This window comes from Mesoplodon bidens (assembly GCF_964165515.1).
Source record: "Mesoplodon bidens genome assembly, chromosome: 18".
Lineage (NCBI taxonomy): Eukaryota > Metazoa > Chordata > Mammalia > Artiodactyla > Ziphiidae > Mesoplodon > Mesoplodon bidens.
The window spans coordinates 47,180,951-47,195,780 of record NC_138175.1 but is presented as its reverse complement, the minus strand read 5'-3'; the positions used below and the strand labels follow the sequence as shown (position 1 = coordinate 47,195,780).

At 52.4% G+C, this 14,830-nt stretch overlaps 1 protein-coding gene across 1 annotated transcript; it reads left to right on the top strand.

Moving 5' to 3' along the window:
* Window positions 1-8,884: 8,884 nt before the first annotated feature.
* On the top strand, window positions 8,885-12,498 carry LOC308605538 (protein YIF1B-like). The gene is made up of 7 exons (XM_081215662.1): window positions 8,885-9,228; window positions 9,307-9,411; window positions 9,560-9,638; window positions 9,773-9,830; window positions 10,830-10,985; window positions 11,069-11,162; window positions 12,126-12,498. Exons 1-7 carry the CDS (start codon window positions 9,025-9,027, stop codon window positions 12,279-12,281), a joined length of 852 nt encoding a protein of 283 aa, XP_081071788.1. The 5' UTR covers window positions 8,885-9,024; the 3' UTR covers window positions 12,282-12,498.
* Window positions 12,499-14,830: the final 2,332 nt, after the last annotated feature.

The window sequence follows — 14,830 nt, the reverse complement described above, 5'->3', positions numbered from 1 at the left end:
TGTCCTCCCCAGGCCCCGCCTGCTCCTGGTATCTAATAGCACTGCCCTCCCCTGCAGTATTGGGTCTAGAGGGCAGAAAGAGCACTGGTTACACCCCTCCTTCCCCCCCCCCCACCTCCTGGGGTCTGAGGTGTTCCCTTGCCAGGTGCCAGGTTGTTATTCTCCCTCCGAGGACACGAAATCAGTGTGACTCCCATCCCAGAAGGTATAGCTTTACCTCTTCTATCATCACCTACTCACACCCAGACCTTTTGTTTGGAAAGGTCAGATGTAAATGGAACAAGCATTTTTACAAATGTACAGAGACCATGTGGGCCACTGTAGGGAGACGTGGCAGGCAGGGCACCCGATGAGCAAGTGGTCATTGTTTTCATGACCTGGGACTAGTCATCCAAGAAAGAATCTCGGAGGCTGAACCAGAATTAATTCCTGAGGCCCCCTTTGGTCAGCTGCCACCCAGAGGGTGCACCAACCAGGTGAACCTGGGCTTGCTGTTAGGGGGAAGAAAGATGCACCATACACAGGAATGATGAGGGTAGAATTCCAAATTTTCCAAATAGTCTATATAACTCCCAACCCCTTTGACCTGATCTTTACCCAGGAGATAGAGATAAATCCTTTCTGGTGACGAACACATTCCGTGACCAAACTACCTTACTAAAGTGTGTGGACCAGGAAGAGGTGGAGATCCTGGTTGAGGTGACGTTTTAGAAGCCCTTTCCACCTCTGAATGATGCTAGCAGTCAGGATGACAAAGGCCATGAAATGTCCATTGAACACCTTGGCTGCTGGCCTATTGTTAGGCAGCTTTTGCAACGAAAAGAGGACCAACGTCAGCCTTTAAATGGTCTAGAAAGTGGGAAACATGGCAGTGTAGTTTCAAGGGCCATAGTGGCGTGGCAGGAGGTGGCTGACCAGACTGGAACAGCAGCATCATAACCCGGAAAAGTACAGAAGGGAGACAGACACCACTGGCAGACAAAGAGCGCCGCAAGGCCTCATGCTGTCAATCTGCCAGGAGCAAGTGGAGCTACGGGGCCTCCCAAACCACAAGACAGAACAGGACAAATTCTGGCAGAAGTGAGTCACAGAGGTAACTTCTGCATCAAAAACATATAAAGGTACACTATGAAAAACCTGTGAAAACTCGACTGGCCTTGATGGTGTTAGGAGAATTCACTTCATGATCTTCCTACGGCAGTAGAATTATTTAAAAGTGATTCCCAGACTTTCCTGGAGGTCCAGTGGTTAAGACTCTGCGCTTCCAATACAGGGGTGCAATTTCGATCCCTGGTCAGGGAACTAACATCCCACGTGCCACATGGCACGGCAAAAAAAAACAACAACAAAAAGTGAAGTGATTGCTGACAGTTTCTTTTAAAATCCAAACACACTACTTTTTTCCTTCACATGAAGGAGAGATAACTCTTGTTCAAGCAGGTAGTGAAAGGCCAGAGGCATCAGTGGGTCTGAGGTTCCTGAATCCAAAGGGATACATGAGTGGACCTGAGAGTTGCTCGTGGGGTGGCAGGGTGGGTGTAGGGAAGAACCACCAACTACTAAGGAGGAACGAGGACACAGGTAGGTGGGCAGAGGTGGCCACCACTTCCCGTGGGCAACCTGACATCTATGATCTCATGTGGTCCTCACATCCACCCATCTTACAGGTGAGGAAACCGGAGGTTCAAAGGAGTTAAGTGACCTGCCTGCTGTTGCACACCTGGAGGGGGGTGGTGGGCGGAGAGTCTCTTCTCAACATCTAGGCCCTCTTTCCCTGGACCACAGGCTCTAGTGGAGCACTGGGGAGGTGGGGGGTGGGGGGAACGGGGGCGGGGTTCCCAATTTGTCTGGGATATGGCACCTGTTCACCAACTCTGAGTGAACCACAGTGAGGGCCTGGAACACCAGGTTGCCTGGAAGACTTGGCAGGGAGAATGCCAGAATCCATGAGCAACGTCTACCATGGACCAGAGAGGCTGGGGGGAATTGGATGAGGTATTTACCCAGTTGCTTCTGGAATAGATTTCTAAGCCCTAATGGACACAAGCCTTTCCCCCAATGTACAGTCATCCCTCCAAGATATTGTGTGTTCAGTTCCAGACTACCACAACAAAGCAAATATCACAATAAAGCAAGTCACATGAATTTTTTGATTTCCCGGTGCATATAACAGTTATGTTTACACTATAGTCTATTAAGTGTGCAATCGCATTGTTTCTAAAAAAACAATGTATATACCTTAATTTAAAAATACTTTAGGGCCTCCCTGGTGGCACAGTGTTTGAGAATCTGCATGCTAATGCAGGGAACACGGGTTCGAGCCCTGGTCTGGGAGGATCCCACATGCTGCGGAGCAACTAGGCCCGTTAGTCACAACTACTGAGTCTGCGCGTCTGGAACCTGTGCTCCACAACAAGAGAGGCCGCAATAGTGAGAGGCCCGCACACCCCGATGAAGAGTGGCCCCCGCTTGCCACAACTAGAGAAAGCCCTCGCACAGAAACGAAGACCCAGCACAGCAAAAATAAATTAATTAATTAATAAACTCCTACCCCCAACATCTTTAAAAAAATACTTTAACTGCTAGCCATCATCTGACAATGCAGGGTTGCCACAAACCTTCAATTTGTTAAAAAAAAAAAAAAAAAAAACCCAACCGAAAACACCCCTGCAGTATCTGGGAGGTGCAATAAAAGGAGGTATGTCTGTATAGAATGTGGCCTTCTGGCCTGAAGGGATTTCTAGAAGGGTCAAGGAAAGGAGGGCTTATTGTCTTTTTGTTCCAATTTATTTATTTATTTATTTATCTATTTACATCTTTATTGGAGTATAATTGCTTTACTATGGTGTGTTAGTTCCTGCTTCATAACAAAATGAATCAGTTATACATATATATATGTTCCCCTATCCCCTCCCTCTTGTGTCTCCCTCCCACCCTCCCTATCACACCACTCCAGGCGGTCACAAAGCACCGAGCTGATCTCCCTGTGCTATGCGGCTGCCTCTGTGCTATGTCCATGCCTCTCTTTCGCTTTGTCACAGCTTACCCTTCCCCCTCCCCATATCCTCAACTCCATTCTCTAGTAGGTCTGTGTCTTTATTCCTGTCTTACCGCTAGGTTCTTCATGATATTTTTTTCCTTCTTAAATTCCATATACATGTGTTAGCATACGGTATTTGTCTTTCTCTTTCTGACTTACTTCACTCTGTAAGACAGACTCTAGGTCTATCCACCTCATTACAAATAGCTCAATTTCATTTCTTTTTATGACTGAGTAATATTCCATTGTATATATGTGCCACATCTTCTTTATCCATTCATCCGATGATGGACACTTAGGTTGTTTCCATCTCCGGGCTATTGTAAATAGGGCTGCTATGAACATTTTGGTACATGACTCTTTTTGAATCATGGTTTTCTCAGGGTATATGCCTAGTAGTGGGATTGCTGGGTCATATGGTCGTTCTATTTGTAGTTTTTTAAGGAACCTCCATACTGTTCTCCATAGAGGCTGTACCAATTCACATTCCCACCAGCAGTGCAAGAGTGTTCCCTATTTCCCACACCCTCTCCAGCATTTATTGTTTCTATATTTTTTGATGATGGCCATTCTGACTGGCATGAGATGATATCTCATTGTAGTTTTGATTTGCATTTCTCTAATGATTAAAGATGTTGAGCATTCTTTCATGTGTTTGTTGGCAGTCTGTATATCTTCTGTGGAGAAATGTCTGTTTAGGTCTTCTGCCTGTTTTTGGATTGGGTTGTTTGTTTTTTTGTTATTGAGCTGCATGAGCTGCTTATAAATTTTGGAGATAAATCCTTTGTCAGTTGCTTCATTTGCAAATATTTTCTCCCATTCTGAGGGTTGTCTTTTGGTCTTGTTTATGGTTTCCTTTCCTGTGCAAAAGCTTTTAAGTTTCATTAGGTCCCATGTGTTTATTTTTGTCTTTATTTCCATTTCTCTAGGAGGTGGGTCAAAAAGGATCTTGCTGTGATTTATGTCATAAGAGTGTTCAGCTTATGTTTTCCTCTAAGAGTTTGATAGTTTCTGGCCTTACCTTTAGGTCTTTAATTCATTTTGAGCTTATTTTTGTGTATGGTGTTAGGGACTGATCTAATCTCATACTTTTACATGTCCCTGTCCAGTTTTCCCAGCACCACTTATTGAAGAGGCTGTCCTTTCTCCACTGTACATTCCTGCCTCCTTTATCAAAGATAAGGTGACCATATGTGCATGGGTTTATCTCTGGGCTTTCTATCCTGTTCCACTGATCTATCTTTCTGTTTTTGTGCCAGTACCATACTGTCTTGATTGCTGTAGCTTTGTAGTATAGTCTGAAGTCAGGGAGCCTGATTCCTCCACTCCATTTTTCATTCTCAAGATTGCTTTGGCTATTCGGGGTCTTTTGTGTTTCCAAACAAATTGTGAAATTTTTTGTTCTAGTTCTGTGAAAAATGCCAGTGGTAGTTTGATAGGGATTCCATTGAATCTGTAGATTGCTTTGGCTAGTAGAGTCATTTTCACAATGTTGAGTCTTCCAATCCAAGAACATGGTATATCTCTCCATCTATTTGTATCATCTTAATTTCTTTCATCATTGTCTTATAATTTTCTGCATACAGGTCTTTTATCTCCTGAGTAGGTTTATTCCTAGATATTTTATTCTTTTTGTTGCAATGGTAAATGGGAATGTTTTCTTGATTTCACTTTCAGATTTTTCATCATTCGTATATAGGAATGCCAGAGATTTCTGTGCATTAATTTTGTATCCTGCTACTTTACCAAATTCATTGATTAGCTCTAGTAGTTTTCTGGTAGCATCTTTAGGATTCTCTATGTATACTATCATGTAATCTGCAAACAGTGACAGCTTTACTTCTTTTCCGATTTGGATTCCTTTTATTTCCTTTTCTTCTCTGATTGCTGTGGCTAAAACTTCCAAAACTATGTTGAATAAGAGTGGTGAGAGTGGGCAACCTTGTCTTGTTCCTGATCTTAGTGGAAATGGTTTCAGTTTTTCACCATTGAGGACAATGTTGTTAATCCCCTTTTCCCATGTCTGTGAATTTGTATCTCTCTTTTAACTTCTTCTTAATCTCCGGGAGTATGAGTCTCATTTATTCATTCAGCATCTCTTACTTCAGCTCCCTTGTGCCAGGCCCTGTGCTGCAATTTGGGTACCCAGTAGTAACCAGCAACTTGGCAACTTATAGCTCAGAGTTTAGTGGGAAGACAGACACTAAACTTGGAAGCAAACTAGGCAGCAGGATAATTTCGGGAGTGATTAGGACTGTAAAGGGAATAAGCCGGAAACTGACTAGGGGTTGAGGAGGCCTTAAGACATGATGCATGCATTCCTCCCTCAACCTTTGTAAGATGCCTGACTGGCCCTGTGGTAGGCGATGCTGGGGATACAGCCGTGCCCATCAGTCCTGGTTCCTGTCTTCATGGAGCTTACCAGTACAGAGCAGAAGACAGCGACAGCCTAGCGTGATGGAGCTGTGATAAGAGAAGAGCAAGCAGAGGGGTCAGGGCTGGGATTGGGGAAGCACAATCAGAGTGGTTATGGCTGGGATGGAGGTGTTGTGTTAGCCCAGATTAGGAAACATGAGCCAGCCCAGCCGTGTCAGTGAAGCTTCCTGGAAGAGGTAACATCGAGTGATGAGGAATTAGCCCGGGGAAGGGGATTGATTTAGGGTGCGAGGGAAAAGCGTGGGAGGCCTGTGCTGAGTAAGCAAGTAGACAAATGAATATAGATTCAGAAATTGTGACAAGTACTTGGAAGAGAAAAAAGAACCACTGGATGTTATGAGAAAGAACAGTGTGGGGCTAGTGCTTTATACTGAGGAGTAAGGAAGGTCTCTCTGAGAAGGACTCTTGAGCTGAGGCCTGAGTGCTGCATTGTCAGGTGTTAATTGTGGGAAGGTGTTCCAAGGTGATATAGCACTGTATGTTCAAAAGCCTGAGGGGGCAAGGAGCTAGGCAGGGTCAGGGCCCGAGAGGAGGAGGCCCTTGTGACTGGTGGAGTGAGTCCCAGGAGAGGTAGCAAACCAGGGTGGTTGGCAGGGCTGGGTCATGCAGGGCCTCCTCGGCATTTGGATTTTATTCTCAGCGCAGTGGGCACCGATTTCAGGCAGAGGGCATGAAATATTCTCTTTTACACTTAGAAAGATCATTCTGGCTGCTGACTGGAAAGGAGGTTGTTGGGGCTAAGAATGAACAGGGGAAGCTGGTAGGAGGACATTTAAGTCAGGTGCAAGATGACAGAGTCTGAGAAGGGTCTGAGACCAGGGGGGTGAGAACTGATGTCAGAGGTAAAGGCCCTGGGGCCTTGGCAGGAAGTGGTGGCTAGAGACAGCCCAGGGCACAGGGTGGGTGGCTGTGAAAACCATGGGTGTGGTGAGATTGCCCTAGGTGAGAGACAGAAGACAAGGGTAAGGGTGGAAAACTGGGGCACACAATTCAGGGAGCTGGAGAGAAATCACTGATTGAGAAGGACCGATCAGAACATCAGCTCCGTGAAGGCAGGAGTTTTTCCCTTTTGGTTCACTGCTGTATCCACCTCAGCCGCAGCAGAGCCTAACCCACAGAGGTGCTCAGTCGATGTTTGTGGGGCTCCGACAGGAAAGAGAAAGAGGTAGTACAGTGTGTCAGAAGCCAAGAGAGCAGAGAGTTGGAGGTTGGCATTTGGAGCAAGGGCCTCAGTGCTGCCGAGGAGCTTGAGTGTGAGGAGAGTGGAGTAACGGCCTTGGCCTGGTAGTGCAGAGGCATTTAGGGGACCGGTGAGAGCAGAACCCCAAATGCCAAGGGCTGAGGGGCGACAAAGAAGGAGGAATTGCTTACACAAAAGCTTTCAGGAAGCCAGCCCTTTGGCCAGAAGTGGGAGAGGGAAAAGAGAAGTGGTGCTTGGGGACAAGTGGGCCGGGGCCAGTGCTGCTTGCTCTGGGATAGAGGACTACCTGGGTCTGTTTTCAGGCTACAAATAATGAAGAGGAAGAGTCGAGGGTCTAGTTATTGATAATAGGTGACGGGATTGACCACTTTTTTGTGGGCCAGGCCAGGGGCTGAGGAGTTTATGTCACTTTGCCCTGGAGTGTTGACACCATCCTGCAGAGGAGAAAACTGAGGCGCACAGAAAGTCATGACATGGATTATGTGATTCCTCTTCCGCAAGCCATGGTAATCCTACCACCCTGTTCCCACCGTGGCGCCTGGCACAGAGGAGGAGCTCAGTAAATGTTTGCTGCGGTGGCATGGCTTATTGGTCTGGGTGATGGAGCCTGAGTGCTGGGTTCCGGTCTGCCGTCTCCATGTTCCCCATCTCAGTAGACAGCACTCCCATCCACTTGATCACTCAGACCAGAATCTGGGACGACAGCGTGTGAATTCCTTCATCTTCCTTACCCTACCTCAGCCAAGCACACCTCCAGCAATCCTGCCTCTCCTACCTCCAAACTTTGCCAGAAGCAGCCCCTCCGTTCCCCATCCCACCCCTGCCCACCCCATCCTGCTCTCCCACCGGGACCACCTCAGCAGCTTCCTCCCCCCCCCTCCTCTCCCCTTGTCCCCGCCTTCCCAGTCTGTTCCCCACAAGAAATGGATCTTTTGAAAACTTGAAACCCAGCTCTGCTTCACACCATCTCTATGACTCTGGGCAAGGGCCTGAGCCTCTTGGGGCTCACGGTTCCCATCTGTAAAATGGGATGATAGTCTCACCAACACAAAATGGATTGTTGTGAGGATTAAGTGAGTTAATCCACAGTGTTTAGAACACGGCCTGATGTGTGGTTTAACTGCACAGCTGGGGTTTCATTATTACAATATTTAACAGGGTGACCTGGGCTGGAATCCTGCTCTGTCACTCCCTCAATTTGGCCCTTTGCACGAGTCATTTAGCCAGTCTGAGCCTCGGTTTCCACATCTGTAAAATGGGCATGGCCATTTATTCATTCATCAGGTTTTTAAATTTATTTTTATTTTTATTTATGTTTGGCTGCGTTGGGTCTTCGTTGCTGCGCGCAGGCCCTCTCCAGTTGTGGGGAGCAGTGGTTTCTCTTGTTGCCGACCACGGGCTCCAGGGTCGCGGGCTCAATAGTTGTGGCTCGCAGGCTCCAGAGCACTGATCAGTAGTTATGGCGCTCCGGTCTAGCCGCTCCGTGACATGTGGGATCCTCCCGGACCAGGGCCCGAACCCGTGTCCCCTGCATTGGCAGGCGGACCCCCAACCACTGCAGCACCAGGGAAGCCCTTTTTAAAATTTATTTATTTTTATTTATTTATTTTTATTTTTACATCAGGTTTTTATGAAGCACCTACTCTAACCCTGTTCTAGGGGCTGGGGCTTCAGCCACAAGCAAGACAAAGCTCCTCACCTTGGCGGGGGCTCACATTTGAGTGGGGGAGACAGACAGTGAATAAAATAAACAGCTCGTATGTCAGCTGTTGCTGAGTTCTGTGGATATGAATGAAGTGGGGAAGAGGGATGAGGAGGTGGCACCAGGGGAGATGCAATTGTGGACAGGATGGCTGGGGAAGGCCCTACGGAGCCAAGACCTCGAGGAGAGGAGGGAGCCCTGAGGATGTCTGGGGCAAGAGCATTCAGGCAGAGGAACCGCCAGTGAAGAGGCCCTGAGGTGGGAATGTGCCTGGTGTGTTCACTGAGTACTGAGGCCCGTGTGGCTGGAGCTGGATGAGTAAGAGGGAACATGAAGGGAGAAGGTCTCTCTAGAGACCTTGTTTGTAAGAGGCTTAGCACAGGATTCTGTGCACAGTCAACCCCAGTACACAGTAGCCGTCATCGTCGTCCTCCTCCTCATCATTGTTATTTGGATGGATGGATGGATGGATGGATGGATGGCAGGCAGAGGCCGCCCAGACCTGACTAGACAACCCATCTGACAGCGAAACCAGTGCCCCACTGCGGCAGAAGTGGGAGGGAGAGCTCCTGCCAACTGAATGAGGCTCCCCACCCTTCTCCCCCTGCAGCCTCGAAGCGGAGGGTACCTGTGTCCCAGCCAGGCATGGCTGACCCCCACCAGCTTTTTGATGACACGAGTTCGGCCCAGCGCCGAGGCTATGGGGCCCAGCGGGCGCCTGGCGGCCTGGGCTACCCTACAGCCTCCGCCTCGCCCCAGGCGGCCTTCCTGGGTGATCCTGCGTCCAACATGGCCATGGCCTACGGGAGCAGCCTAGCCGCGCAGGGCAAGGAGCTGGTGGATAAGAACGTGAGTGGGCCGGGCTGGTGGGGGGGGGCAGGTGGGGCCTTGGGGCCAGGGCTTGAGTTGGGCGCTCTGCCTCCCCAGATCGACCGCTTCATCCCCGTCACCAAGCTCAAGTGTTACTTCGCCGTGGACACCACGTATGTGGGCAAAAAGCTGGGTCTGCTCCTCTTCCCCTACCTGCACCAGGTGAGCATCTGAGCGGGGTGGCAGCCTGTAGGCAGGGGTGGGGCAGGCGGGGGCAGGCGTGAGAGGCAGGAAGATCGCTGAGAGAGGGCCTGTAGGTGGGCCAGGAGCCCAGCTCTGGTCCTGCCTGCCCCCTCCACCCTCCCCACAGGACTGGGAGGTGCAGTACCAGCAGGACACACCAGTGGCCCCGCGCTTTGATGTCAACGCTCCTGACCTCTACATTCCAGGTTTCACCCTACCCACCACGGCCCGGTGCCCTCCTCCCTCTGGGTGGGCCTGTCTCGGGCAGAGGTTTAGGTGCCCGGAGGCCCTGGATGGTCCTTGTTCTTCTGACTAGTGTCTGTGTGTCTCCCTCTCACAGCCATGGCTTTCATCACCTACGTCTTGGTGGCTGGCCTGGCGCTGGGGACCCAGGATAGGTAAGAGAGGCCTGGAGTAGGCAGAGTGGTGTGGGGTTTGGGGGAGCTGAGGGGCAGTCAGGAAAGTCTCTTGCTTCCCCTGTCTCAGAAGAGCCCCACCATGTTCCCAGTTAGCCCAAGACAGAGCCCGCACGGTCACCCTTGCCCCTTTCCTCTTTCCCACCCGTGTGCAGCCCATCACCACACCCTGTGCTGGGTGACACTAAATCCATCCTTCCCCTGGCCTCTCCTAACCAGCTGCCCGGCCCCCACATACTTCCTGCACCCTGACTCCGGCAGGAAGGTCTTGGCTGAGACGTGAGCCTGGCCATGTTCCCCCCTGCTCAGAAGCTGTCCCTAGCTCCCCTGTCCCCAGACCAAACCCTAGCTCCTTAGCCTGGCACTGCCTGACATTCTCCCTCACTCTGCTGCACCACTCTGGTCCTCTTTCTGTTTCTCCAGAGGACCTGGGTTGCCTCCCCAGGGCCTTTGCACATCAGTTCCCTTTGCTGGGGAGTGTGTTCCTCCCCTACATCACCTGCTGAGCACCTATTCACTCATGATGTCTCCACTGCGATGCTACTTCCTCAGGGAAGCCTTTCCACCCTCCAGCCTGCGTCAGGCCCCCACCTCTCACTCATAGACCCCTGTTCATTTCCTTTGTGGCATGGAAAACAGTTGTCATTAGAGTCCATTAATTGGTGAGGCACTGGGGATATGGCAGAGACTAAGGTCCTTCTTCCCCAATCAGCTCCTTCCTCCTTCAAGCCTTAGCTCAAGTGTCTGATACCCACCTCCCAACGGGGTCACACACCTCCCCTGCCCTGTGCTTCCGCCATCCCAGCCCTGACCTTTCTGGGCTGTCACTGGGAATGGGATTTCCAGGACAAGGCCCAGATCCATCTTGGTCCCTGCCGGGTCTTCAGCATGCCCCCCACCCCCAATACAGGCTGTCCCCAGGCAGATGGTTAGGGAGGGTCTGAGCCAGCTAACTGAATGACAGAGATTGGGTGTTAACAGGTTCTCCCCAGACCTCCTGGGGCTGCAGGCAAGCTCCGCGTTGGCCTGGCTGACACTGGAGGTGCTGGCCATCCTGCTCGGCCTCTACCTTGTCACTGTCAACACAGATCTCACCACTATCGACCTGGTGGCCTTCTTGGGCTACAAATATGTTGGGTGAGTACCCCCTCCGCCTTCCCACCGCCAGCCCCCAGCCCTGGGGCTTCTCCCTCAGACCAGCCTTCCCCTTTCCCCCGCAGCATGATTGGCGGGGTCCTCATGGGCCTGCTCTTTGGAAAGATTGGCTACTACCTGGTGCTGGGCTGGTGCTGTGTGTCCATCTTTGTGTTCATGGTGAGCTGGGGCTCAGGGAAGGATGGGACTCAGGGCACCGGCCTCCTGGGCAGAGTTGGGGGTCCCTGGAGGCATCCAAGCAGGGGATGTCAGGTGGGGAGTTTAGACCAGAGGCCCCACACTGGTGAACTGAGGAGCCCTGGAGTGGCTGCCCTAGCCTGAGGGCCCGGAGAGCTTCCTGGAAGAGGGGGTGTCCAAGCGGGGTCCTGAAGGAAGAGGAGGCGCCAGCCAGGCTACTAGAGTGGGCTCTCACCCCCACTCCACTCGCCTTGCATGATGGGCTTTCCTACCGGAATTTCCTTTAGGGTGAAAAGAGTTCCGTGTCCTCAAAGTAGCTTCTCTGAGAGTTCATCCAGCTGGAGTGGAGGTGCTGGTTAAGAGCACTGGGATCCACCAGGCCTGGGTTTGAACCCAGGGTTCGCTCGATCTTGGGCAGATCACTTCCTCTCTTTAAACCTGATTCCCCTTTTGTAAAATGGGGATGATGATAATTGCACGTCAGGGTACTGGGAGGATTCAGTGTGAGGAGCAGAGGGCAAAAGCCAGGGGCTGGTGGGCTGGATCTGCTCAGATCAACTCCGACTTAGATGTCATTATTTAGAATTCTGGCGGGGGAGGGGGTGGGCAAAAAAGTTAAGAAGAAAAAGAAGGCATTTCTGGCTTGTGTTGAAAAACTGTCAAGGGTCAACAAAAGCTGGTGGCGGCCAAAGGGCCAAGCCTGGCCGTCCCCTCAGGTGGAGTATTCACAGTGAACTTCCTCACCTCACTCACTTAAGAGGCCTCGCCTAGCGTTTGAGTTTGGAACCCTCACATTTGCTCCCAAGGCCTCCGCGTGTGTTAGGAGATTTGGGAGAAAGCAAGGCTCCTCAAGAGCAGAGATCTGAGCCCAGCTGCCCTATGGAGGGGGGGAAACTGGAGTCTGGAAGGAGTGCGGGCTCAAGAGTGAACGCCTCCCCCGCCCAGATCCGGACGCTGCGGCTGAAGATCCTGGCCGAGGCGGCGGCCGAGGGCGTCCCGGTGCGTGGGGCGCGGAACCAGCTGCGCACGTACCTGACCATGGCCGTGGCGGCGGCGCAGCCGCTGCTCATGTACTGGCTCACCTTCCACCTGGTGCGGTGAGGGCGGCCCCGCGACGCCTCCATCTGCTGCTTCCGGTGGCCACCGCGCTGCCGCCGCTCATCTCCCGGCCACCTGCCGGCCACAGGGTCCGGCCCGCCGCCCGAGTCCCTCCCTCCCTCCCCATCCTCGCCGAGGTGCTGAGATCTCCAGCGGCACAGGCCGCCCCCCAGGAGTGCGGCCACTGTTCCAGAAACAATAAACCGTGATGGGCACGGCGTGGGCAGCCTCTCCTTGGCGCGCGGTGCCCAGCAGGGGGCAGGCCCGGTCCGGGAAGGGGGAATGGGGAAGGGCGGGGCGGGGACAAAAGGCAACCTGGAGGCCGAGAGAAGGTTTAATGAGCCCAGGCCAGGCCCGTCAGTGGGAAGCCTCCTTCTTCTTGCCCTCCTTCTTCTTCTCCTCCTTCTTCTCCTTTTTCACCTTGGGCTTCTTGACCTTCCCCGGGGCGCTTTGTGCTGCTAGGGGCTGGCAGCAAGGGGCTGTGGGTCGGAGGGCGGTGGGGGAGGTGGGGGAGGGAGAGGAGAGAGAGGGTTCGCCTGTGAGAAGTCGGCCCAAATTCCGGGCTGAGACTCCGCCCTCACCTGGGGCGCTGGGCACCCGCTAGAGAGGGGTGAGCCTCTTACCTTCTCATTTTCTGGGTCGCCGCTGCCTGAATCTGAGGCGCTTCCGTAGCCATGGCCGTGGCCGTGGCCGTGGCCGTGGCCGTGGTCGTGCCCGTGCCCGTGACCGTGACCGTGGTCGTGCCCGTGGCCGTGGCCGGGCCCGGCGTGTTCAGGCTAGTCGGAGGCATGGCAGTGAGGCCGGGGACCCCTTTCCCAGCTCCCATCCCACCATGTCGGAGGCCCCAGACCTAGTGGGGCCCTGGGGTCAAAAACACCCTCCTACGAATGAAGTGACTTACCTTCAGGTTATCACCTCCATGAAAGTTGGCAGGGGTGTGCCTGGGGTCTCCCTCCCGGCCTGCCCCTTCGGGCTTATTGGGGGTGGACTCCAGGGCTGCAGAGAGAAGAGAAATTGGGTGAGTTGGTGCAAGCGCAGGGAATGCCCTATTGGAGGCAGTCCCTGGGTTTGAGTCTGGCCCCCTGCCCCTCAAGCTCTGCACTCCCCAGGAGCGCACCTGCTGACAGGTCAACCTCTATGGTGGTGAGAGAAGGTATGTCTGCCGGGCCAGAGGCAGGGGACGGGATTTGAGGAGAGGCAGTGGGCCGGTCCCGGAAGTTCTGAGGAGCCCTACCCGAGACCTTTGTTCACAGTCAGCCCTGACTCAGAGCCCCTCCCTGGCACCGCCCAACTGGTCCTCTGGGAAATGGGGAGGGTGGACAGTTAACTTATGTCTCCCCTGCACCACCACCCACCCAGTGAGCCTTGGCAAGTGGCCGGTGGGTGGGGCTGGGGGAGGAATGTGTGGGCAGTTGCAGATTTGAGGGGCTAGAGCTGTTATCAGCTTCCCCTAAAAGGGTCGATCCTTGCTTTTGAAGAAATGAGAGGGAGGGTGCCTCCCTGTGCCCTCTGTGATCATACTGACACTCCTTGTGTACTTACTACATGCTGGGGCGCTGTTGCAAGGGCTTCAGATACATTAACTCACTATAGCAATGCCTGTGGCTTGGTTGGGAGCAGTGTCTGAAGGGGTGAAGAGCATGCACTTGGAACCAGTCTGCTGCTTGGAAGCCCATCTGTATTACTTAGTAGCAGAGTGACCTGGGGAAAGTTACTCCCCCTCTCTGGGCCTCAGTTTCCTCATCTGTAAAGAACAGCTACCATATGGAGCTGTTGTAAGAATCAAATGGATTAGTTTCCCACAACCATGCCTGCACACAGTTACAAGGAGTAAGTGCTTATAAAATAATGTTTGGCTTTTAAGTAAAAGGTAGCTATGGTTGCTATCCCTATTTTACAGATGAGAAAACCGAGGGACCAGTTAAGATGACAAGGGACAAAATTAGCCCCTTGTGAACAGGCTAGCGCTGAGATTCGAACCCAGGCAGTGTAGCTCAAGTCCAAGGCTGTGCCTGGCCCCTTTGTCTCACCCTGGGGGTCACTCAGCAGAAGGGGCAGCCAGGCGAGCCCAGCCTTCCCTCCCCACACTGTGCAGGGCCCAGGTTAGGCCCAGGGAGGAGTTGGGGCCTGTGTCATCTGTTCCGGTGGCTCTGAGGCTAGGAGTCCTTGCGAGTCCCTCTCCAGCCCAGCCCTACTGCCAAGTTGACTGCCTGGACCTGCAGGAGTGGCAGGCAAGGCTGACATTTAGGCAGGAGCAGGTAGCTGAGGCCTGCGGATGATGAGCGTGTAGCAATCAGCCTTGTGCATTCAGGTCTCTGCTCCAAAGTCCATTCCTTAGAGGAGACTGCCCTGACTGCTGGCTCCACGGAGCCTCGTCACTCCATCCCCTTTCCCCTGCTTCGTGGCCAGCATAGATAGCCCTTGCTTACCACTCTCTGAGGTTATCTTTCTTCTCACGCGTTCCTTCAGCATATATTTATTGAGTACCTACTATGTGTCCAGGACAGTTCAAGTTCTGGGGACACAGAGCTGAACAAAACCAGCAAAAATTC